Genomic DNA, 24983 nt, shown 5'->3' with positions numbered 1-24983 from the left:
CCCTGCCCTCTCCTGGGAGGCAGGTGGCATCCTTCTACCAGCAGGAGAGTGGGGTCTTCCTGCATTCCTCTTCCCCTTTGGCCTGGAACCTCTGCTTCTGGAGTCCTTCTAGGTCCCCGTTGCCTTGGGCATCTCCCCCCAGGAGCCGTGGCCCACCCTGGTTGTACAAAATCCCCAGTCGCCGGGTCTAGAATCAGAGGTGGTCAGCCTTTCTGCCCCACGACACCCCTGCCCCAATCCTCACCACCCCCAGGTCACTTCCAGCGTACCTCGAGGGCCTCTGCTATCATCGAGGTCCCATCACCACTGTCCCCTCCTCTCCACACTCCCTGCCTCTGCTCCCAACGGGTCCATCCCGCCCTCAGAGGCTCTGAGGCACAGTCTTGCCCAGGCGCCTTCTACCCGCATGCTTCCCACCGTTCCAGACCTCTGGCCTGATCATGGTCCATGCCCTCGGCCATGGAGCCCTGGCTAGAGCTCTCGCTCACCCACCTACCCCGTCTCTTCCCTGGGTGCCCAGCTCTTTCTGGGCTTCTGTCCCCCTGGTCCTCTCTAAGCGCTCGCTCACCCTCTCGCCTTCCACCCAGAGGAGTGCTGTTAAGGAGAGAGCGTCCTAGGAATGGTTTGAACTGCCCCTCTGCCCCCTGAGCTCGAATGCTCTCCTCCCCTCATCATGGTGCCCAGGTCCACAGGCCTTTGTTACCCACTCTGAAGTTCCCAGAAGGGCCACTGTGTCTGTAGCCAGAGGAAAGCCAGGCCCCTGGTGGGGGCAGCCCCTGTTCTCCAGCATGCCCACCCTGAGCCCACACTCGGCACCTCCAGGCAGCTCTAAGCCCAGACCATGGAGAAACAGCACATCATGCAACCAAACTGAAAAAACTGCCTGAAGCCTCTCAGAGCAGGGAGTCCTCCCCCTGGTGGCTGCCTCGTCTTCCCACACCATTTCACCCTACCAAAGCCCTCCTCTGTCCCTCGCCAACCAGCACCCAAGCTCAGTCAGCCTTACCCAACAGTGGCCACAAGACTGGTCCGAGGACCAGGTGCCTTCCAAAGGGTAGAGTCCTGCCTTCCTGGGCTCCGAGCCTGAAGGCTGTCTTCAGAGCTCTTCCCATGGGAAGATCTTGATTTCCCTGGAAAGAGAGGGAATAAATGCCTAGGGAATATCAGCCATTTCATCCTTGCCCTGGTGGTGCAGGTAAGTGTTAGGCTGCTCATCTACACTATTGGTTCAAACCCCCGGCCTGCTCCTTGAGGAAGAGACGAGGCTGTAAAGATGCAATCTTGGGAATGATGTGGAGACTACTATGAACTTGAATCAACTCAGCGGCAGTGGGCCGGGATCGGGGATTGTTTACCGCGTAAAAATCCCAAAACCAAGTCTGCTGTCTAGGTCAACTGACCCCAGACAGAGTCTGTGAGACTGCTAATCTTTTCGGGAGCAGACAGCCTCATCTTTCTCCTGGGGGGGGGGGGGATGGGGATGGGTTTGAGCCAATGACCTTTCGGCGGGCAGCCTAAACCCGCAGTGTCACGTCACCACAATAATAGAAGGGAAATGGCATACTCCCCATTTTATGGATGCTCAGTCCCAGGTCACTGGACACCCAGTGCAGAACTAGACCCGGAGACCAGCCTGTTCCCTCCCCCTGGCCCCATGCCTACTGCCCTGCCTGACCTTTATGCACCCTCCCCGCGCCCCCAGTCCCACATACCAATGCCAGACCCTGGCTGTAAAGCGGCTCCCAGAGAACAGAAATGGGCTGAGGTCTGAAGGCCCAGGCAGGTGAAGCCAGGACCCACGGTCAGATGGCAGAAGGAATAGCAGGGTGGAGGGTATGAGAGTGTGCTGTGAATAGAGCTCTCTCCTCCCTGTTGTGGGGTGGGTGCCGCCGTGCTGGGTCTGGCCCACAGTGATCCCATGCACAAGGGAAGGAAGCACTGCCTGGTCCTGCGCCCTTCTCGGAATTGTCCCCGTGCCTGCCTGAGCCCATTGTGCAGCCACTGAGTCACTTCAGCTCTTCGAGGGCCTTCCTCTTTGTCACTGCCCTCTGCTGTACCAAGCCAACATGGTGTACATGGTGGCTAGAGCCGTGTCCAGTGCCCACTCAGGCCTTGCTGAGCTGTGGGGCAGGGTCTGTTGTTGCTCGGTGTCTTTGAGTCCGGTTAGACTCTGGCAGGCGACGGGACCACTGCCCTGTAGTTCTAGAAAAGCTGCAGCCCTGGGGGCCCAGTGGTGAAGTGCTCAGCTGGCCGCCTGTGGGTCAGCGGGCTGAGCCCACTAGGGCTCTGTAGGAAGATGTCTGTGTCCATGAGGCTGACAGCCTTGGGGACCCTATGGGTAGTGCTACTCTGTCCTGGAGGGCTGTTAGGTTTCTAGAGTGGGCTATACCTCGGTTCTTTGCTTCGCATGCTGAAAGAATTCACCCTGAAGCACATTGTGTGATCCAAGTGGGTTTTCATGATGGATGGATGGGACCGTCTCAAAAGGGTACACACTATTTCTGGAAAGCGTGCCAAGCCAGGCGGAAGCTGCGCTGGGGTCCACAACTGGACACGAACAACCACGTGGAAGAGAGCACCCACATGTGTGGAACTGGGGGGGGGCGGATCCTGGGAAGTCAGAAGCCCAAGAACCCAAGAGGCTCAGAGCATGTGGGATGTGGGCCAAGAGGCTGTGGGCCCCAAGTACTTCACCCTCGCAGGGGAGGGAGACTTTCCCTCTCCCCCTGCCTCTGACCAGGAGCAGGGTAAAAGAGCCAGGCCTTCCCACAGTCAGGATATTCCAAACTTCTGGCTGGGGTGGGATGGTTGACGCTGTTGACTGAGTTAGGCCCACCTGTGTGATGTCATGAGCCTGGGCCTAGTTTGGGTGCCCAGGTGTACCTCCCACCTAGCTGGAGGGGCTTGAGTATGACCATGCTCAGTTTGGAGTCTTCACAGGTGTCTAATGGTTGCCTGATGTCTTTCCAACCTCTTTTATGGGGCCTTTGCAGGCGTGGGAGGGCCAACCCCCCGTCCCTGATTTGGAACGGATTGCAATGGCAGCGAGTTTGGCTTTACATTTTAACCTTTGGGGAGGATGCCTCCAAGACTTCCTCCCCCCTTTCCCCTCCCCCAGTATCCCAGGATTTAAACCCATCTTTCTACCAGCAGCCAAGTGCACATGACTACTGCCCCACCAGGACTCCTGCACCCAGCCGAGGAGGGGGTGATTCTCAGTCTGAACTCATGACCCCTCACTCTTGGCCCCTGGCCTGTAGCGGTGCAGGTGTGAAGGGCCCCTTAGTCAGTCTGGGGTTCCTGTACTCAGATTCTGTTGGGCATGCTACCGTCCCCACCCCACAAGCTAGATCCTAGTGCTCTAACTGAGGGACAGAGAAAGGGAGAGAGGAGGGGAGGGGAGAAGACAGAAAGGGAGAGGAGACTGGAGCTTGAGGAGATGGGACGCCCACTAGCCTTCTCCTGAACTTCCAGCCTGGGGGGCCTGACATTGGGGAAGAGAGAACAAGGGACTTCAGAGAAAGGAAGAGATGACTGAGCACAGTTCTGAGCAGGAAGGGGGAGGCGATGACGGGATGCATGTGGAGCTGTGATATGGAAGCTGGCCCCCTGAGTGGTAAGAGACAGGAAAGTGGGAAGTGTGGCAGTGTGTGCTCAACCCCCTGGGGCCTTCAAAGGGTTTTAGAAGCAGGAGAGTGACCTGCTCAGATCTGTGTTTTGAGAGACTCCATCTGGTTGCCACGTGGAGGCTGGTTGGATGGTCAGGAAAGGGGGACTCCTGGGCAGGAAGCTCTCCTGGGGAGAGAGAAGGGAGTCCAGGATCCAGTGGGGGAGGGAGGGCCAGGTGCCAGGAGCTTCCAGGTGGAGGAGCAGGAAGCAGCAATAGGATCCTGAAAGAGATGGGGAGATCCTGGAGAGGTGGGGAAAGGATCAGGGGAACTGCCTCCAAGGCCAAGGGTGGTTAGGAAAGACGGAGAGGGCAGCTGTGGAGTGCAGCCCTGGGGCTGGGAGCTGACAGAAGTATCTGCTCCCAGCAGTTGGGACTTGGAGGCTGCTCGCAGCCTTGGTGGCATGATGGGGCTGAGACATGGAAGAAGGGGGAGCACCGGAACGGAGCGTGGGCAGTTTCCTGGGCAGCTCCGCTGGAGGGCACAGGTTTGTGGGATTGGGGAGTGTCCACGCTAATGGGAGAACCTCAGAGAGAGGGGCTGCCCTGAGGGTCCCAGGGGAGAAGAGGGGTGGGGCCCAAGTCTGCAGGGAGGAAGGGCAGCCCCTCCACCAGGAGGCCATGTGGTGCTGATTCAGGCTGATGGAGGGCTGGGTTCTGGAATCTAGCTTCAGGCTTCACATCCAGGTCTGTGGCTCACAAAAGACAGGGTAAGCAGCAGGCAGAAGTCACACTGTCCAGAAGAGGCCAGAGAGAGCCAGTGCTCAGAGACAGATGCCCCACTTCTGAGCTTCTGGCCTAAGAGCAATGGCTAAGAGGACAGAGCTCAGCACCAGCCTCGCAGGAGACAAGGCCCAGGTTTCAGATGGCTTCTGAACTTTGAGCTCTGATGAGCTGAGACTGTGCTCACAGCCTACCATCGGAACCAACCATGGGATCCCTGGGAGGTCATGGCCATCTGACCGCTTTAGACCAAACACTGTCCCTTCTTCTTTCCTCTCCATAGTCTGTGACAAGGACCCCAGTAGAGCCCCTTGGCTCCTGAGTGATCTGCTTCTGAAAAAATCAGAAGTGTTTTCTTGTCCACCACACACCTGCTCATTCTTGGGGGGGGGGGGGGGAAGGGTGGTTCTATGAGAATTTCATCAGGATACCTGGCTCCATCCGCCCTTCAGCCCTGATCTTGCCCCTTCAGACTCCTTTTAATCCCCCCAAGTCACAGAACATATGAAAGGAGCACAAGCTGAGTCTTTAAGAATGCTCCAACTGCAGTCGTGGGGTGGTGTGTTAGGCAGGGTTCTCTAGAGTAGCAAAACCAGGACACTTATGAATATATATATATATAATCACATAATATATTGTATAATATATGATTATAACATATATAATAATCATATATATGGATAGGTTTATACAGCAGAAGGAATGTAACAGCTAATGAGTCCACACAGAAGACAGAGAGCTCAGTTCAACTCAACTTTTATGGAACAGTTAATATACTGGAAGTCCTTCAACTCATATGGGCTGCTGGGTCCAAGGTCAAGGAAACAGTGGTGAGTCCATGGTTGTAGCCGCTGTGCCAATTCATCTCATTGAGCGCCTTCCTCTTCTCCACTGTACTCCCCTCCCCTCCCCTCCACCAAGCAAGATGGATGAAGTCTCGCCATCCTCGCCTCTGAGGGCTCCTGTGTGTGTACTTCCTCCAGGACAGATCCGTCTGTTCTTCTGGCAGTCTGTGGTGCTTTCAGTACTCTTTGCCAGCACCATAGTTCAAATGCATCGCTTTTTCTTGGGACTTTTATTCAATGTCCAACTTTCATATGCCTATGAAGTGGTGGAAAACACTATGGCACAGGTCAGGGGCACCTCGGTCCTTGCTTCTTACACAGATTTACCTAACACATTTGATCTCTTGACTGCTGCTTCTATGAGCATTGACTGTGGATCCAAGCTGTGGGATTATAGAGACTTTCCCCCAGCTTTGTCTCCCCCAAAGATATGCCAAACATTAGAGGCTATTTGCCAGCATATGGTGGGAGGCCAGATGCTTAGAGACATCCTCCCTGAAGGCAATCAGTTGCCAGACAACTGTCTGGGCCCACCACAAGTAGGACCTGCTCCCTGCTGTTAAGGACAATGGACTACTTCTCCTTAAAGGTTTGTGACCATTAGCCCGGTGGGGTTTACATCCTACTAATAATGGTTTCTATGGAGATCCAGAGAACAGGTCAAACCTACTCAGTGACATCCAAAATTAGGCTGCCATCCTGAAGTTAGGATCCACCCTGGTCACATGTGTGCCCCCCAATCCCTCCTCTTCCTATGGTGTATATATCCCTAGATTGTCCCGATTGCTGTATAACCTGTAGTGCAACCCCTTCCTGTGATGTATGTCTTTACATGTAATTAGGGGGCTTGAATGCCCCCCCCAAAGGTTTATAGGCTTGGGTTAGCAATAAAGAGCTCTCTCGGGCTCCCTTGTTGGCCTCTCCTCAGTTCCCCCTCTCCTCTCCCGTCCTTTGATCATGATGTTCCCTATTGGGCCAGTTGTGAGGATTTCAGACTCCTGAATGATTTATTATCCATATTGAAGGCTGCAATACTTGCTCTTCATCAGCAAGTGCTTCAAGTCAGCCTCACTTATAGCCAGCATGGTTGCATAATCTATGTAAAACAGGTTAATAAGCCTTCCTCCAATACTGGTGCCACATTCTTCAGATAATCCGGCTTCTCTGAGGATTTGCTTGGCATACAGACTGAATAAGGATGGCGAGAGGACACAGCCCTGACTGATGCAAACCTTTCCTGGTTTTAAACCATGTGGCGTTCTCTTGTTCTTTTAATCCAAGAGCACAATGAACTGTTCTGGACTTCCCATCCTTCTGCAGGCTATCCATAACTTGTTGTGATCCACAGTTTACTGCCTTAGCATAGTCAATCAGATACAAGTAACCGTCTTTCTGATATTCTCTGCTTTCAACCAAGAACTATATGGCACACGCTTAGTGTGTTCTTCCTTTTTGGTTTTCTAACTCTAGGTCTTTGCACAGTTCATTATATTTTACTTTGCCTTCTGGAGCTGCCCTTTGAAATGTTCTGCCCAGCTCTTAGACTTCGCCATTTCTTCCATTTGTTTAACTACTCTGTGATTAAGAGCATCTTGTAGATTTTTTTCCCTGGCATCCACTTTGATCTTTTTCTTTCTTTCCTGCCTTTTTAATGGCTGTTTGCTTTCTTCAAGAATGATATTCTTTTTTTTTTTTTAACAATTTATTGGGGCTCATACAATTCTTTTCACAGTTCATACATATACATACATCAATTGTATAAAGCACATCTGTACAGTCTTTGCCCTAATCATTTTTTTCTCTTTTCTTCTTTTACATTTAAGAATGATATTCTTGATGTCATCCCAAGCTCATCAGGTCTTCTGTCATTAATCTTGAAAGTATCAAATCTGTCTATGAGATGTTCTCAAAATTCAGGTGGAATACCTGCAAGGTCGTATTTTGGCTCTCGTGGACAAGTTTTCATTTTCTTCCACTTCAACCTGAAGTTACATATGAGCAATTGATGGTCTATCCCCAGTTGGCCCTGGCCTACCCTTTAGCAGCTGATATCGAGCTTCTACATCGTCTCTTCCCACAGATGTCGTCAGTTTGATTTCTGTATATTCCATCTGCAGAAGTCCACGTGTATAGTCACTGTGTTGTTGAAAAAAAAAGGTATTTGCGATGAAGTCATAGGTGTTACAAAATTTGATCAGGCTTTTGTTTCCACTGGTTTATTTAGTCATTGTTGTTCGGGTTTGTCTTGTCTTTTGTGTTTGGTTTGTTTTGTATATGAAATCCAGGTGAGGCTATCGAGACAGTAACTGGATGAATGAGTACAGCCAGAATGTTCCTTAGAGGCAAAGATGGAGAGACATAGGCAACAAGGATGTTGAGACTGTGGACCACGGACTTTGGACATGTTGTCGGAAGAGACAGTCCCTGGAGAAGGACATCATGCTTGGTCAAGTGGAGGGGCAGTGAAAAAGAGGAAGGCCCGCAACGAGGTGGACCGATGCAGTGGCTGCAACAATGGGCTCAAACAGAGCAACAAGCGTGAAGGTGCACAGGACCAGGCAGTGTTTCGTTCTGTTCATGTAGGTTGCTATGAGCCGGAACCAACTCGATGACATGTAACGACCACACCGGGGGAGGTTGGGGGCATGGGGAGCTAACGACAGGGGGACAAGAAAGATGTTCCCAAAGTGATTGTGATGATGAGTGCACAACTCACTTTAATACCATTGAACTATTTAAATGCTGGGAAAAAAAGGGAAGAAAGACAGAACAAGAAAGAGAGTCTTGGGTCTAAGCATCAAGTGGTTAAAGCTGGGGCAAGGAAAGTTGTGTGGCTCACAAACCCTCAGTTTCCCGGCAGCCGGAGGTGCTGAGAATTGCGGTTTCACGGTCCGAGGCTCAGCACAGACTCATGCTGTGGAAATGCTTTCTGATTCTGCCCTGCCCGGTTTACCTAGTCTTGAATTTTCTCACCTCATATCCCCCACTCACCACCATCCCCCCCTTCTCCCTCAGAGCCCTCTGAGGTCCCCTAGAATCATGACCAGGAGCCTAGAATCAGGACCAGGAGCCTCCTGTGGAGCAGCTGAGGGGTACAGCTTTACTGTGTCTCATCAGTTCCCCCTGAGAACAGAAAACAGCCAGGCCAGTCTCTGGCCACCCAGGAGGGTCTTGGGGTCTGAAGTCTCAGCCCTGTTGGCTGTGTGGCTCTGGGAAGTCACAGACTCCTGAATGCCAGCAAAGGGGCAGTGCCCACCTACATGGGTGGCTGGGAGGAGGAGGTAACTCGAGTCAAAGTTGTCACACCAGACCTCGACTTGCAAGTCTCCTGCCCATTAAACAGACCAGCGACTCCTCAGCGCAAGGGGCACATCACACGGTGAGGACAAGAGTTTGTGTCACAAGCAACTCATGCCTTTGAGGCTCACACGCTCCCTGGGGCTGACACCTGCCATCACATTGTGCCCTCTCGTAGTATCCATCCAGGAGGTGGCCCATAGCTGCTCTGGTCTGAGCCCAGTACCCTGGGAGGCCAGGGGAAGAAATGGGGATCCCAGAGCGCTGCCCCAGAAGGTAGGGCCCCATCAGGGGCAGATGAGGGAACTCCCTGACTCCCAGGGGCCCACACAGGTGCTAAGCAGGGGCAGAAGGTGAAAGTACCTTGCACCAAGATCGGGCCAGGAGGCAGGAGACTTGAGTTTAGTTCCTAGCCCTGAAGATGTGTGACACGAGCCCGCTGCTTAACCTCTCTGAGCCTCAATTTCCTCGCAATGTCTGTGGGAGTCTTTGCCTGATCTGCCCTGTGAGGTGAAGGGCTGGCTCGCAGTGGGAGGTCAGCCAAGAGCAACAGGCACTACGACACTGAGGGATCCAGGACGCCGTGGTCCTTCTGACTTCAGAACGACAGCTCGATGAGGCCAACAAGACTCAGAGAGACTTAGGGACTTGTCCAAGGTCACACAGGTCTACCACTGCCTTCCTGAGCCACTTGCCCTTGGCTTCCTGCTGGCCTGAGCTGAAACCCTGCTAGAGACTGAAGATCTGACTTGGGCTTGAGAAAGTTTTAACAACTCTGGATGGCAGTCCCGAGGACATAGGAAGAGATGGCTTCCTATCATTATTGGTAGAGCCTGTGGAGTCTGGGCTAGCTTCAGGTGGGCTGTGCAGAAGTCCACGTCCCTGGAGGTGTACGAGCAGGGGCCGGACAAATGCTGGGGGAATCATGGCCTTTCGGGTCTCTAAAAGTGGGTCACCCTTGATGCAGGCTATTAAGTTCACCTAGCCCTGCGTGCTCCCTACCTACCCCTTCCTCCTTCAGAGTCACCGAACCGAGCTGTCTCCTGGACTTGGCCTGCAAGCTCGCTCTGCTTCCCATTTGGACTAGGAGGCCCACAAAGGCAGACACTGGGCATTTGAATTCCTTAGTCAGGAAAGGAGGCAATGGTTCCTGAGCAAGGCCTCCAAGGATTGTCACTAGGAACTTGAAAAACGACATGGCATTGATCTTCACAGCAGGCCAGGACAACAGGTGCTGTGCTTATCTTCACGTGGCAGATGAGAAAACCGAGGCCTGCCCAAAGTCATAGAAGAAGAAGAAGAGAGGACAGAAGGGCTGCCTGCCGAGCCTGTGGGCTTCCTGGTCTTGAGAAGCACTTGCCGTGGGTGGGCATGCTTGGTTGCCCATCTGACTCCAAACTCCTGTGGAGCCCCCATCTGAGCACTGAGTGAGGTGGAACCCCATCGAACCACAACCCTCTCACCTCCAGCTGACAAGCCCCAGCTCTGCCCTGCCTCAGCCTCCGTGGGGCTATGGGCTGCGGTTTCTGCTTGGCCACGGCTCCAGGAAGGAAAGGGTGAGGTGGCATCAGCCTGCCGGCTTGGGCCTGGAGTTGGGTGGGGCAGGCAAGCCCGGGAACTGCCGGAATCCGACTCAGTCACCTTCTGCCTGCGTTGCAGGGCCACTGGGAAGCACTTTCCTGGACACTTGTCCCCCTAGACAAGGAAATTGGTGCAGGCTCTAGGATCACCCTGTGATACTGAGTTCTGGCACAAATCCCAAGAAGCAGTGGTGATGCTGTTTACTTAAGGACAGGGAAACTGAGGTTGCATTTGACCCGAAGGAGCACCAGGGCCCAGAGAGCATGGGGCTGGGCCAGCTAGGATGACCCCAGAGAACAGAGATGGGTTACTCCGTGGCGGGAAGGGAAGGAACAGGTTTGGATGCCCTTCAGAGGCCCTGCCCTGGCTCCTCACCTGCATCCTCCTCCCATCCCTTTGTGGAGACCTAGAGCCACTTCTCTGAGAAACCTTCCCTGGTCTCCTGCTGACTCAAGGGCAGTCCTCAGGCCACCTGCTGTCACTTCTTGTCCTCCTTGGGCTGTCCTCAATTCCCCATCACTCTCCACGGCAGAGCAAATGGAAGGCAACCAGACACCCAGACATCCCACCCAAGGAGCGTTGATGATGCAGTGATTAAGTGCTCAGCAGCTCACAGAAAGGCTGTCGGTTCAAACCCACCAGCTGACCCACTGGAGAAAAATGGCAGCCTGTTTCTTGAAAGCTCTAGGTACCGCACCAAGTAGCCCTACTGACCTGTGGGGTCAATCGCTGAGTCAGAATTGGACAATGGGTCATCTAGACATCAGGGAAGCTGGCGTTTAATTGCTGCTCTACTCTGATTTCCCACATGGCTTGAGTGGTCACTTTCCTACCTGACAAATGGGAACACTTCCTCTCAGGGCTGGTGGGAGAAGAAGACTGGAAGGTAAACTTTCTTTCCTGAGAATCATCTGGAGGTTAACCTTGGTCTGCCTTGTCCCCAGCGCCCCCATTCTCAGGTCCACACCCAGGGGGCCAGGGAACCTGGGATTGGGTGGGCTCAAGGCAGATAGAAGAGGGGATGGCTTTGGAGACCTGCTTCCTCCCTTGATGAAGAAGGTAACGCAGCCACCCTCCCTCCTGCTATCACAGCACTTCCAAACACCCAGGCACCTGAGAAAGGCACCCAAACTGGCCCCTTTGTGACTTTGAATATGTCATTCACCTTCCGGAACCCGTTTCCTCATCTGTAAATGGCGGCTTCTGGATGGTACTTGGATTCAATTCATGGCCTCCTTTTCCCATCTGATAACAGGGGGCTTTGATGGAGCGTTATGGTTTTACAGGGTCTTTTAGGGGCTCAGAAATGAGTCCTGGTGGCATAGCCAGTGATGAGTTGGGCTACTAACCTCAAGGTCAGCAGATCGAAACCACCAGCCGCTCCAAGAGGGAAAGATGGCGTATTCTATCCCAGGAAAACGGTTAACAGTCTCGGAAACCTACAGGGGCCGTTCTACGTTGCCCTATAGGGTCGCTGTGAGTGGGGAGTGACCTGGTGGCCCGACCGCGAGTCTGGTTTGGGTTAGGGGACCGGGAGATGGCTGCGCCTGCGGACACTGGTCCTGTACGGAGGGAGGAAGTGACTTGCCTGGACGCACCAGGAGGGAAGGCCGAGGTGCGGTGCGGGGGGAACCCCCTCCACGGCTGCCCGGGGCCAGGGAAGGGTCATTTCCTTCCGCATTTGGCCGTGCCACCACCTCCCCGGTGCCCCCCACGGCCCGGCCCTGAGGTGCGGGGGCGCCGGCCGCGGGGAGATCGCGGCCAGGCGGATTTCCTCGGGACCCGGGGCTCCCAGAGCGACCCCCCGCGGGGTCGCGACCTGCACGTGCAGCGGTCCGGGCCCGGCTCGCGCCGCCGGCGCTTCCTTTCCGACCTCTCCCGCTCGGCGGCCCTTTCCTGCCGCCCCGTCGGCCCCAGCGCGCAGACGACGCTCCATCCCGCGCGCCAGTTCCGGATCCAGGCGGCACGCGGGGCGCGCCGGCGGGCGCTAGGACCCCGCGGGCCGGCGGGAGGGGGCGTGGCGGGGCGGGCCGGCGGGAGAGGCATTTAAATCGAAGCCGCGGCCGCCCCCTCGCGGGTCCCGCTCCCTGGGGCAGCGGAGCGGCAGTGCGCCTCCTCCGGCCGGCCGGCACCGCGGGGTCTGGCGCCGGGTGGGACCTGGGGACCGGTTTGCGCAAAATGTTCCGGGGTCGCGGGGGACAGGAGCGGCGGCTGCGCTGAGCCAGGTAGGAGCCGCCCAGCGGGCTAGGCTGGCCGACCTCTCGGGGCTCCGACGCCCCTCGGGCGTACCGGGGCGTGGAGCTGGACTGTGGTGGCCCTGGGGAGCATCGGGGACACCCCATACACCCACGCACCCCAACACTTCCCTAACACTCCCCGTGGGGCTGACCATCCCTCTGCCCCACGAGTCCCCAAGACTCCTGTGGGTGGATTTTCCCTGCGCAGGGGCTGGTTGGCAGTTCCCATTTGACAGATGGGCAAGCTGTGGCCCAAAGGTGGAACCGTGCCCCAGCACGCCCAGCCAGTGAAGGGCAGACTACCATTTGATTCCAGGCCCCTAGGGGCCTGGGGCTTCCCATCCCATAGCGCCATTCTGATGGAAGGAGGGGCTCTGCGGATGCGCAGGACCCCCCCACCCCCACTGCGAGCTGCCTGAAATTCCGCCATCACAGCCACATTCCTTTGGGCTAAGGTCTAATTCCCCTGTGGGATGCACAGATTTCCAGAGTGGGACTTGCCCGTAGTGATTCACGGCAGCCCTCCCAGAACCTTGCTCTGCCAGTAAGCTGATAGGGGCTGAGAGGAGCGAGAGGAAGCTTCCCAGAGACCTGCCCTGCGAGAGTGCCTTTCTGTGAGTGGGTGAGTGTGTGTGGCCGTGCACCCCTGTGTACAGGTGGGGGGATCATTAGCAGGGGGCGGTTTTGGAGGGAGACTTTGGCTTGAGACACTGAAAGAGAGGGGGCTTTATAGGCTGCACACCTTGTCCTAGGCACCTCGGATGGGCCCTTTCCATCAGCTACCACCCCAACCCCCCAACTCTCCACCCCAGGCATAGATGGTCCCTTCAGGACCCACAGATGCTCATGTTGGGTGTGACTCGGGGTGAAGTTTAGCAGACTCAGGAAAGAAAGTAAAGGCCTCTTTTAGTGACTTCTGCTCTAGACTCAGAAATATACAACCCCCCAATCCTTTTTCTAGTTCCTACTTGCCCACCGGCTATAATACTCACTCCTTAGTTAGTGACCCCTGCACACTATGCCCAGCTTTATAGCATTAGAAGTGATTGACCAGGTCGTGACAGAGATTAGGACCGCAATCAAATCTCTGACAATCTGAGGAAGAGCAGTCCAAGCAGAGAGTGACAGTGCTGGCAAAGGCCCTGCGGCCAGGATGGACCTGCTGTATTTGAGGGAAGGCAGAAGGATGGGGGAGGGTGGACGGCATCCAAGAGAACACTGGGTACTACCTAGGTGTCTTTTGAAGAAAGATGGGAAGCAGAGATTCATGATCTGATCTGTGATTTTATGACTTTTGGCTGGTCTGCGGAGATCCTATTATGACAGTCCGGGTAGAAGATAAACTGGCTGGCAGGTGTCGGATTAGGGCCCAGGTGGTACCTGGGGCTGTGGCAGTGATGGAGGAGGGAGCAGGAGGGTCTGGGGTCTGTTTTGCAGAAAGGGCCAGGACTGTGGCAGGGAGGTGAAGAGAGAATCGGGGATAAGAACTGTTTGTACAGGTCACCGTATCACCCAGACCCCAGTGACACTCCCAATGTCACTGGCTCCTGCTGCCCTCTGCTGTGAGGGAGGTCTCAGAGGAGAGTGATCCCCTTTGCCCAAGGAGTTCTGCCCTTGGCGGTGCTCACTAGGGAGCCGCACTGCCAGTGGGAGCCTGGAGGAAGGGCCATTAGAAACCCAGATTGGGGGAACCAAGGAGGGCTTCTTGGAGGAGGTAGCATCTCAACTGAGACTCAAAAGAGGAGGAGAGGAAGTGAAGGTTTGGGGCAGCCAAAAGGTGCTCAAGAACTGAAGGCAGGGGAGACGGCTGCTGGTCGACGGAGCAAGGCTTGCTCCCAAGGGCCTCGAAGGCCCCCATGGGGATTTTCACCCAGTTCTAACCTCTTTGAAATGGGCTAAGTTCTTTGGCTTTTAAAACAGTCCAAATAAAATCACATGAGAAAACCCATCCTATAAAGCAGGTTTGTGTAGAGCCCCAGACTCCAAGTCACCCATCCCGACTGTCCGTTTTGCTTTCTCTACAGGGAGCAGGGCTTAGAGGACCCCTGTACCCCTTGTGTGTGAGCAAGAGAGGGCCTCAGAGCCATTGTCTCCACTTAAAAGTCCTCCTCATGGGTGGTAGTGGGCTCCGACAGTCAAAGGCACAGCCCACAGAGGCCCTGTAAATGCATTTTCAAAAACAGCGACTCTTGCCTGGCTCCTCCACCAGCAGCAGTTCAGTCCCTGCTGGCTGAGCATCTGCTGTGGGACCCAGATCCTGGAGAGGTGTAGGCCACACCCCTGGGGCCCTGCTGCTTGCTAGCGGTGTGCCTTTGGGCGAGTTCTGAACTCTCTCTGAGCCTTGCTTTCCTCGTCTGTACAATGAGCACAAAAACAGCAGGAGGAAGTTCCTGAGTGGTGGTGAGGGTTCAGTGGAAAATGTCCAGAGCCTACTGTGCTTTCATAGCCTCAGATGAGGCTTCAAAAAGTTCATGGAAAAATTCCACTCACTTTTCATTCCAATATCCCATGAACTTTTGGGAGCCACCTTGTTGGACTGGTTAATAACTGCAAGGTTAGCAGTTCCAAACCACCAGCTGCTCCTCGGGAGAAAGACTTGGGGCTTTTTTATTCCTGTAAAGAGTGACAGTCTCAGAAACCGACAAGGTGGTTCTACCCTGGCCTATTAAGGTCACTATGAGTCGGCAGTGAGTTTGATTTTTTGAGGTGATGTATCTCACTTGATCCTCAATAAAACTTGGTGAGCTTGACCTTAACCTTGGAAGGAAAAACAGGCTCAGAGAAGTGGCGTGACTGGGTCACAGTTCAGCTCAGTAGAGGAAGCAAAAAAGGCAGGCATGAGTGACTCTAGCCTAGTGCTCTGGAGCAGCTTGCTGTGCCCCTTCCTGCATATTGTGACCACGACCAGGTCTGTGCATTGCCCGCTGCCCTGGGTTCCCAGGACAGAGCAGGGCGTGAGGAGGCAGTCAGCAAGGCCGAGGATGGTGGATGGATGGATGAAGAAACAAGGGAAGCTGTGGACCGATCTGTGCATCCTTCTCACCTGGTCCTGGTCCTCCAGTGAAGGAGGACCAAGCGACTCGGGGCCCAGGCCCATGGCCCCGCCGGTCTCTGCAATGCCCTTTCTCCCTCCACCTGCCACTGTGGGCAGGCCCAGCAAGCCTGCCCTTCCTGAGCTGGCGACTGCTCCAGTGAAAGTGTAGGGCTGGCAGCTAGCTGCCTGGGAAAGCCACAGGGGCTGGGGGCAGGGTGAGGCTTCCTGTCCAGGCCCCAACCTAGCCCTCAAACAATGGCAAAGGCCCAGAGAGGCTGAGAATCAAAAGAAAAGGAGCAAACTCACAGTGCCCTGGGGGAGAGTAAGGAATTCTTGTGGGGCCCCAGGAGCTAGGCAGGGGGTGGGGGTACCCTTCAGGGAACCTACTTGTAGCTGGGTAGAAATAGAGCCTGAGCCCAGCCTCCCATCCCTGAGCATGGTCTGGGCAGCCTCCAGGGTCTCCTTTCCTCCTGCTCGCACACCCTCTCCCCTGAGGCTGTCTTCCACCGGAAGAGGTCTGGTGAACACCTACATTGGACCAGGTCACCCTGCGCTTAAACTCTCCCTGGCCCTTGAGCAAGGCCCCAGCTCCTAGGCCTGGCATTTAGAGAGCCCTGGTGGTGTAGTGGTAAGAAAGTCCTCAGTTCAAAACTGCTGGCTATCAGAGATAGAGACAGAAAGACAGACAGGGGCTTTCTACTCCCATAAACAGCTAACATTTTGGAAACTCACAGGGGCAGTTCGACACCGTCCTATAGGGTCGCCCTGAGTCGGCATGGATTCAGTCTCGATGGCAGTGACTTTGGTGATGGGCTGCAGTGCCATTTCCCACCCACTTCCAGTCCCACACGCAGACACCGTGGTTCCTGCTGTTTGGAATGGTGTGCTCCGTGGTCCCTGTAGGGCAGACACATTCCAGGGGTGGGGCCTGCAGAGGGAGGGAGGCAGGAGTCTTATATGTTCCCTTTCCCTCCCCACCTAGAGCCATGAGCTGCCAGATCCTGCTGCTCCTGGCCATGATGACCCTGAGCCTGGCCACCTCCCAACGCCGGGAGAAGCTGCCCTGCAAGATGGTAAGAAGCCCTGCCCAGGCTGCCTTGAGCCTCTCTCCCTCCCACCCTACCTGTCCCACAGCCCAGCCCCTGCCTCCCAAAGTTAGAGAAGTCAGGGAAGGTACCCTGCACTGAGTGAGCACCTACTAGACTGGTTTCCTATCGCTTCACCCCTATTCCCGTTTTACAAAAGCTTGAGATGATAGGAGACTTGAGCAAGGTTATTTCTCCAGAAGTGGTGGGTTGATATTGGACTCTAGTCACCTGAACCACCCACCAAGAACTACCTCCCCACTGTGGGCAGTCAGGGCTGGGCCTTGGAGGCCAAGGAGGGCAGAGGCACAGGAAATGGGATTCTCAGAGCTGCACTGGCCTAAAGCTCCTTCCTAGGCTGGATGGCGGGGGGCTCCATGCAGATCCCTCTGGACCTCTAGAGCGGGGTCTTATAGGCTCTTGGCTTGGCCAGCTTTGTGTCCCAGCTCAACTCTCAGAACCTTTGAGCCCCCAGAGATACCTTGGGGCTGTGGATCAGCTATGAAACATAGCACAGTCCTGTCGCAATACACATGGTCAGAGATCTGTAAGTGGGGTTATTGGCTGTGCAGAGCTGGGGGCCCAGTGGCCAGAACTCAGTTTGCCCAATCAGCAGAGGAACTCACCATGGTGGGCTGGAGCCCTGTCTGTCTGATCTGCCCTGCTCCCTGAGCCTCAGTTTCCTCTGAGGGGTTGGGGGTGGGGGCAAATAATGCCGAGGACTCAGTGAGGTCTGGAGGCTGTGCACGTCGCCTGAGCCTGGCATGGAGCTGGTTCCCACTGTAAAAGCTCTTTGTGTTGCTTCCCTGGTTTCTCCTGTGAGCTAGGGTCCCCCAGGGAGCTGAAGGTAGGTCAGAGGAGGCTGGGTCTAGAGGCTGCAGAAGACAGAGTATGAGGGAGGAAGGGGCTAGGAGCCAGGCAGGATAGGCAAGTAGCCAGGATAGGTTGCCAGTCAGCATGAGGCCTAACTGCAAGGAAATCCCTGGTCCCATGGGGTCTCATGAAGCAATGTCCTCCAGAGGTGACAGGGTCAGTCCCTGTTATACAGGCAATAGGAAGAGCCACACGGAAGCTGGAGGGCACGAAGGATTGGGTGGAGGTTGTCTCCCTCCCTTGCCTGACTCACCTGGGGACCCTCAGAGCTGGGACCAGGCAGGGAGTACTGAGTCTGTGTTCCCACCCCACCGGCTCAGCCACTGACTCACTGTGCTGGTGGGCAAGTCGCTGCTCTCCTTGGGCCTCAGTTTTCCTGTCCGGGCAGTGGGAGGGTGGCACCCCCTTGGCGCTAACCCATCTTTGACTCTGGCTGAGTATGCGTATACATCCTCCCTTCCCTTCCTCTCAAAGAGGGCCTCGATCAAGCCCTTTCTTAAATCTCCACGTCTGTGACTCTTTCATTCGTTAAAAAAAAACAAAAACAGCCAACCGCTCCTGCGCCCAGGTACAAGATGTTGCATAAATTAAACCAGCTAGCTCTAAATTCACTGCCACACAAAAAAGGGTCACAATTCAGGGGACAGAGCTAGGCAAGAGGGCGTACAGGGAAGGTGGGCACCAGTGGGGGCCCCAGCCCACCTGATGATCAGGCAGGCTATACTGAAAGAGGGCCCAATGGGGCAGGAGAGGGCCTGTGCCGGTGGCTGCAGGACCAGACCTTTCCCCAGGAAAGCCTGGGTGTCCTGAAAGTCGAGACCAGCCCAGAGGAAGACTTGCATTTGCACGTCAAGGATTTTGACCCGAGAAGGTACTTGTAGTAAAGGACGAGAGTGGGGCCTTTGCTTATCAGAAGGCCTGGGTTCAAACCCCAGCTCTGCTCTCCTGGACTAGGTGATCCTAGAGTCTCCCCAGACCCCACTCTCTGAACCAGAGTGTATGTACATAAAGCGGGTCTTCAGGACAGGCTGTTGGGAGGACCCACTGAGACCCCAGGCCTGGAAGTGCCAAAGAGAATGGCAGGTGCCAAGTGACTCTCCAGATAAGAACCAGAGTGCTCCTGTGCCTGGAGAGCCCCTGGCAGGGCAAACAGTTACATGCTTGGCTCCTTCCCGAATGGTTGGACGGGCAAGTCCACACAAAGGTGCCACAGAAGAAAGGCCTGGTAGTTGGCTTTGGGGGAAAATCCCCAGCATGGAAAGCTCTCTGGGTCAGAATTCTACTCTGTCAAACGTGGGGTCTCCGCGAGTCAGAATTGATTTGGTGGCCACTGGTTTAATGTCACACAGCACAATTACAGTCCTGTCACCAAGGGATTGGGGTCCTGGCCATCTTTTGCTCTGCCCCCGTCCCTTCCCAGGACTGATGCTAGACCAGGCCATGGGAATCGAGGCAGCTGGCGGTGTGGGGGCCGGCAGCAGCGACAAAGGAGGTCACATCTGGGGCACATTGGTGAAGAAGGCAACTGGGAGCACTGCCCGGTGGAATGAGGCTAGGAGGAGAGCGGAGGCGGGGCAGCTGGAATCAGACTTGGTGACAGGGCTGAGAGAGGGCTCTTTTCCCCTTTGGGAACATTTCCCCACTGCTTCCCAAGCAGACGCCTGCCTGCGAGGGGGTTCCAGGAGGGCACGTAGGCAGAGAGCAAGTCCATAGAGGTGCCCGATGGCAGTGGAGTGACATTCCGAGGTGCCACATGTATGTGAGGTACCTGACCGAGACAGTCAGGTGAGAGGGATACGTTTTGGCTCTTCCGTTACCGCCATCCATGGGTGTCCACCCTGACATTGAGCGGGGAGCACATCATAGAAATTGCCCCTGGGCACTCATTACCCTCTCTGAGCCCCCATTTCCCAAAGCAGTTTCCAGGCTAGCGCCAGCAGGGAACATTCAACTCGGGGCCCCTAGCAGGCACCCGGGAGGCAGTTAGTTAGGAGGCCTGGGTCGCAGCCTGGCCCTTATGCCTCTGGGTCATCCAGGGAATCCTGGGTGTGCTATCAAGTGAGCTAACCGCTACAGGGTGACTGTTCATTTGTCTGTCCTTATAGCTCACCTCTAGCTGTCACACTTCCTCAGAATCCTTCCTTTATGCTCAGTGCTATGCCAGGTACCAGGTGCAGTGGGGGGAGGGTAGGCTCACCAGAAGCAGACTGACTAGGCTGGGGTGGAGGGAAGTGGAGCATTCTGGGAGCCTAAGGGAGAAGCCTAGCCAAATCTGGGAGAGTGAGGCGGGGATGGATGTGTCTAGTTCTGCCCCCATCACACACCCCAATGTCAGTTGCTACACCCCTCTCCCTGGCCCTCTTTCTAGGTAGACAAGAAAGTCTTGTGCCAGGGCCTTGGCCTGTCTCAGGTGCCCTCATTGCTACCGCTGGACATCCAGACCCTCGATCTGTCTGGAAACCAACTGCAGAGCATCGTGGCCACGCCCCTGGGCTTCTACAAGGCCCTCCGCCGCCTGGATCTGAGCTCCAACGAGATCAGCTCCCTGCAGCCCGATGTCTTCCAGGCCCTACCCCACCTGGAATACCTCAGCCTGGCCCACAACCGCCTGGCCCTGAGCACTAGGCTGGGCCCCCTGCCTCACGTGGCCTCCCTGGACCTGTCTGGAAATAGCCTGTACAGTGGCCTGGTGGAGCGGCTGCTGGAGGAGGCTCCCGCCCTGCGCACCCTCTCGCTGGCCGAGAACAGCCTGACGCGCCTGACCCGCCACACCTTCCGGGGCCTGCCTGCGCTCCAGCACCTGGACCTGCACAGCAACGTGCTGATGGACATTGAGGAGGGCGCCTTTGAGGCCCTGCCCCACCTGGTGCAACTCAACCTCTCCCGGAATTCCCTCACCTGCATCTCCGATTTCAGTCTCCAGCAGCTGCGGGTGCTGGACCTGAGCTGCAACAGCATCGAGGTCTTCAATACGGCCCCCGGGCCACAGGGCGAGTACCAGCTCACCTGGCTGGACCTGCGGGAGAACAAGCTGCTCCACCTCCCCGAGCTGGCTGCACTCCCCCGGCTCACCTACCTGAACGTGTCCAACAACCTCATCCGGCTCCCAGTGGGACCAACGCCGGGCAGCGAGGGCATGCCTGCGTCGGCCCAGGGCTGGTCAGCGCTGCCAGCCTTGAGCCCCAGCTGGAACACCAGCGCCCACCCGCCTTCCCAGTTGCTGAACCTCGACTTGAGTTACAATGAGATCGAACAGGTTCCCGAGAGCTTTCTGGAACCCCTGACCTCCTTGCGCTTCCTGAACCTCAGTCGAAACTGCCTGCAGGCCTTCCAGGCACAGCACGTAGGCACCTTGCCCTGCTTGGTGCACCTGGACCTAAGCCACAATGTCCTGCAGGCCCTGGAACTGGGTACAAGAGCCCTGGGGGCCCTGCGGGCCCTGCTTCTGCAGACCAATGCCTTACGGGACCTGCCCCCATATACCTTTGCTGGCCTGGCCAGCCTGCGGAGACTCAGCTTGCAAGGGAACCAAGTCCGCCCCTGTGGGGGGCCCTGGGAATCTGGTCCCTCAGGCTGTGTGGCCTTCTCAGGCATGCCCTCCCTCCGTGTCCTAAACCTAGTGGACAATGAGATCAAGACACTCCGGGCTGGTACCTTCCTCCATACACCACTTACCGAGCTGCATGTCTCTGGCAACCTGGGGCTGGAGGTGGCCGAAGGGGCCTTGGCAGGCCTGGAAGCTTCCTTGGAGGTCTTAGAGCTGCAGGGCAATGGGCTGGCCGTCTTGCGGGTGGACCTGCCCTGCTTCCGCTGCCTCAAGCAGCTCAATCTCGCTGAGAACCGCCTCAGCCACCTGCCCGCCTGGACCCGGGCCGTGCCCCTGGAGGTGCTGGACCTGAGGAATAACAGCTTCAGCCTCCTGCCGGGCAGTGCCATGGGTGGCTTAGAGACCAGCCTCCGGCGCCTCTACCTGCAGGGAAACCCGCTTAGCTGCTGTGGCAATGGCTGGCTAGCGGCCCAGCTGCACCAGGGCCGTGTGGACGTGGATGCCACTCAGGAGCTGACCTGCCGCTTCGGCTCGCAGGAGGAGGTCTTCCTGAGCCACGTGCGCCCCGAGGACTGTGAGCAGGGTGAGCTCAAGAACACCAGCCTCATCCTCATCCTCGTCTTCGTGCTGGTCTCGGCCCTCATCCTCGCTACACTGGCCGCCTGCTACTGCTTCCGCCGGCAGAAGTTCAGCCAGCAGTACAAAGCCTAGGGAAGCCGGGGACGATGGAACAGCCTGGCTGGAGCCTCACCAGGCCAGCCAGCAAGCCGGAGGAGGCACAGGGAAGGATGGGGACTGAGTCAAGGTCACACAGCGAGCCAGGGGCAAGAACCCTGGTCTTGCTCCAAAACTCTGTGTCCCATGCAGCTGCACTGGCTCCCTTCCCAAGTCACAGATGTGGTCCGGTCTCAGAAGTCCCAAGTTGGGCATGTCAGAAGAAAATACTGTTTGTCCACATGACCAGCAAGTCAAGTCTTGGCCAAGCATCTGGTCCATTCTGGACCCAGAGCACACTGTTGAAGAAGACTGAATCCCTGCCCCCAGGCCGCTCCTACTCCAAGAGTTTGGTCAGGGGCTCTCCTGCTTCTCAGGGTTATGGGGTATGCCCCACCCCCCCCCACCCCCCGGGATGCAGCTCCACTGTTCTGCAGCCCCAGCTGGTCGGCCAGGGAGGGCCAGGACCAGGAGAGTTTGTCCAAGCCATTCATTCCCAAGCAGGCGCTCACATTGTCTGATGATGACTCCCAGCCTCTCTGGAAAATGAAGAGCTTGCAGCCGGATGAACGTGCACTGTCCAGTGCCTGCATACGGGCTGTGGCCGCATCATCAGGGTTTAGTTAAGAGGCGGTCTGTCACCTGGACTTGAGCCCAGGCCTGGACATTCTGTTTCAGACTCTGGACAGGCTCGCTCTCTCCCAGAATGCTCACGTTGCACACACTGACCACCCACCTGCTTCCCAGACCTCCCCTGGCATCACCCCACTCTGGCTGGGGAGCCACCCAGCTCTGTTTGCACTAGGCTGGGCAGCTGTAGATGCAGGCCCCAGCCTTCCTCGGGGAAACCCTGAGGTTTGTCACTCGTCCCATTTTACAAAGAGGAAAGTGAGGCTCTGGCAGTCTCCATTCAGCACCTTGTAGCTAGAAAGACCATGTTTGATCTTCAAACACCCAATCTTCTGAGCAGAGATGGTGTTTCCCCACTGCCCACTGCGGGTGGACAGGAGGTGGGCTCACGGTGCCCCAGCCAGGCCTGGGAGTGTCCTGTGCTGTTCAGACCCACCGCTCCTCCTCCTCCTCCTCCTCCTCCTCCTCCTCCTCCTCCTCCTCCTCCTCCTCCTCCTCCCTCTCTCCTGGCAGCCCCCTCCTCTGTGCCAGCCCCCATCTCATTCCTTCCCTTCTTTGGCTTAGGTTCTCTTTCCTGTTCTGGGACTCTGCTTCCCTGTGCCTCCACTGATCACAGCCTGGAATGGGAGGCCACTGCGTTCAGCCTCCCCATTGAGCAGACAAGGACACGGAGGCTTGAGAGGAGACAGGGACCAGCGCAGAGCTGCCTCACGCACGAGTCAGGGGCAGAGCTTGTGAAAAGTGCACACGGACTCGACCGGTGGGCAGGGAGACCTGGGTGGCTCTCTCCCGGCTCAGTTATCGTTGGTGGTGTGGTTGAGAGCCGTGCCCCGAGCTCTGCCTCGCGGTGCTGCCTGGGCCCGCTCCATCCTCACCAGAGCCTCCACGCGGTGCTTGTGGTTGCTGCGCTAGCCCGTCGCACTGAGGGGCTCCCTCCAGTCGACCCTCTGCTTCACCAAGAATGACAGCCTTCTTTGGGGGGCGGGAGGTGTGTGGGGGGATCTCCTATTGTCACGTTCAAAGTTAAGTGAAAAGAAAGCTTGCCCTCCGCACTCCTAAGGAATAGTTGAGCCGTGCTCCCACCAAGAACGAGTGATTTGTGCTCCCGGTAGCCCACAGTAAGTGCAGTATGCTTTGCCCAAAGCACAGCCCCAGTGTGGCCTGATCTGTGTGATTTAGACACACGGTCCTAAAATTCTCCTCTGCGCCGCCTCGTGCCTCGTGCTGCTTGCGGGTGCATGTCGGCACTGTCGTCCTCAGGGCTGTAGTGACCCGGTATGGCTGAGGAGGATGGCACCGGGGGCTTTCCTGACCACACTCTTGATGGAAGCGGGTTGCCCGCCCTTTCTCCCTGGAGCTGCCCGGTGGGTTCAAACCGCCAGCCTTGTTGCAGGCCGTCAAGTGCTTCACAGTTTGTACCACCCAGCTCCTGGGTACAGGGGAAGCCGTTGGAAAGACCATGGCTCAGAGCAGGGGCATGGTCTTTGTTTTCCAACGCTTTCAGAAAGGGGCCTGGCTGCCGATTGGCCCCATGCAACACGCCATTCGATTCCCGGACTGCTGCTTCCATTCCTCTGCCATCTATGGAGACATTGCTTGCTGGTCCAGCCGGGAGCCCTGGGGTCCCTTGACCTTCAGAGAGAATGCTGAGCCCTTGTCATGTTGGATCCAAATTCTCTGTGCTCATCACGGGGGCATTTTCCCCCATGAAAAATTGGTGGACGTACCCCCTTCCCGCCCCGGGCTGTCCGCCTCCCACCCTCATCCCTCACGCCCAGGCATGCTGCCTCCGGCCTGGCAGAGGAGGGAGGAGGTGACTGCCACAGACACTACACAATGCTGCTCTCACCTGCTGGAGCCAGGCCACAGCCTGCGCCCCAGACCAGCTCTCTGTAACCCACGTGAATGTATTAAAAGATTCTTCTGAAGACCCTGCTTGCCTCCTGGTTGTGGTGAATCAGCACCATTGTGTCTGCGTGAGCCCTACCCTTTCCTGACTTACCATCTGAGACTTCGGGGGTGGGGGTGGGGCAGTTATTCGGTGATGAGGCTCTGACATAGCCACCCTCAACCTTGGGGCCACGGCCACCATTGGGGCACCTGTCACACGGCTCCATCCCCTCGCCCTCAGGAACCTGGCCATGCTCCCAGTACAGAGACAGAGTTGTATCTGCTCCCTGCAGCTCCAGGATCCTCCTCTCTCTTCCGGGCCCCATCTCAGGCTCAGGGCACTGCTATCGGCCCTCCCTCACCCTCCGGTCTCTGGTCCCCCCCTGCCCCCCCAATCCACATTAATTCTCTCTCTCTCCTATCCCTTCAGTCTCTCCCTCTTGGATCACCTCTCCGACCTCAGCTGCCCACAAGTCTTGGCCATCTTGAAAATAAGCTCACTGCGGCTGAGGCAGTAACGCAGAGCACCCTGACAGGACAGGGTGGCACTGCCTCTTCGGGCTCCCGAGACTGGGTCTTTCTAGGTGGGAGCCCCACGTCTTTCTCCTGCGGAGTGGCTGGTGGATTTGAACCACCGGCCCAGTGCCTAACAACGCCAGACCACACTCTGCCCCGACATCAGCACAGACAGACCAGCTCCCGGCCATCACGGGGCTTCTGGTTTATGGTGACGCTATATCAGGTTTCCAAGACTAATGGTTCTGGCCACAGCAGACAGTCTCATCTTTCTCCTGTGGGAAGGTGCGGGGGCTCGAACCTCCCACTCTTGGTTAGTGGCCCAGTACCTAACCTGCAGCACT

General features: G+C 56.4%; 1 protein-coding gene across 3 annotated transcripts; it reads left to right on the top strand.

Moving 5' to 3' along the window:
* The first annotated feature begins 12198 nt into the window (after positions 1-12198).
* Positions 12199-24163, top strand: LRRC32 (leucine rich repeat containing 32). Of its 3 annotated transcripts, none has more exons than XM_075546314.1 (3): positions 12199-12338; positions 16367-16457; positions 19711-24163. In XM_075546314.1, exons 2-3 carry the CDS (start codon positions 16371-16373, stop codon positions 21598-21600), a joined length of 1977 nt encoding a protein of 658 aa, XP_075402429.1. In that variant the 5' UTR covers positions 12199-12338; positions 16367-16370; the 3' UTR covers positions 21601-24163. The 3 variants fall into 3 exon arrangements, with proteins under 3 accessions (XP_075402429.1, XP_075402431.1, XP_075402430.1); XM_075546316.1 differs by lacking the exon at positions 12199-12338 and adding an exon at positions 12778-12964; XM_075546315.1 differs by lacking the exon at positions 12199-12338 and adding an exon at positions 12778-12972.
* Positions 24164-24983: the final 820 nt, after the last annotated feature.

Source organism: Tenrec ecaudatus, chromosome 4 (genome assembly GCF_050624435.1).
Source record: "Tenrec ecaudatus isolate mTenEca1 chromosome 4, mTenEca1.hap1, whole genome shotgun sequence".
Classification (NCBI taxonomy): domain Eukaryota; kingdom Metazoa; phylum Chordata; class Mammalia; order Afrosoricida; family Tenrecidae; genus Tenrec; species Tenrec ecaudatus.
This window is presented reverse-complemented; position numbering and strand designations above follow the sequence as displayed.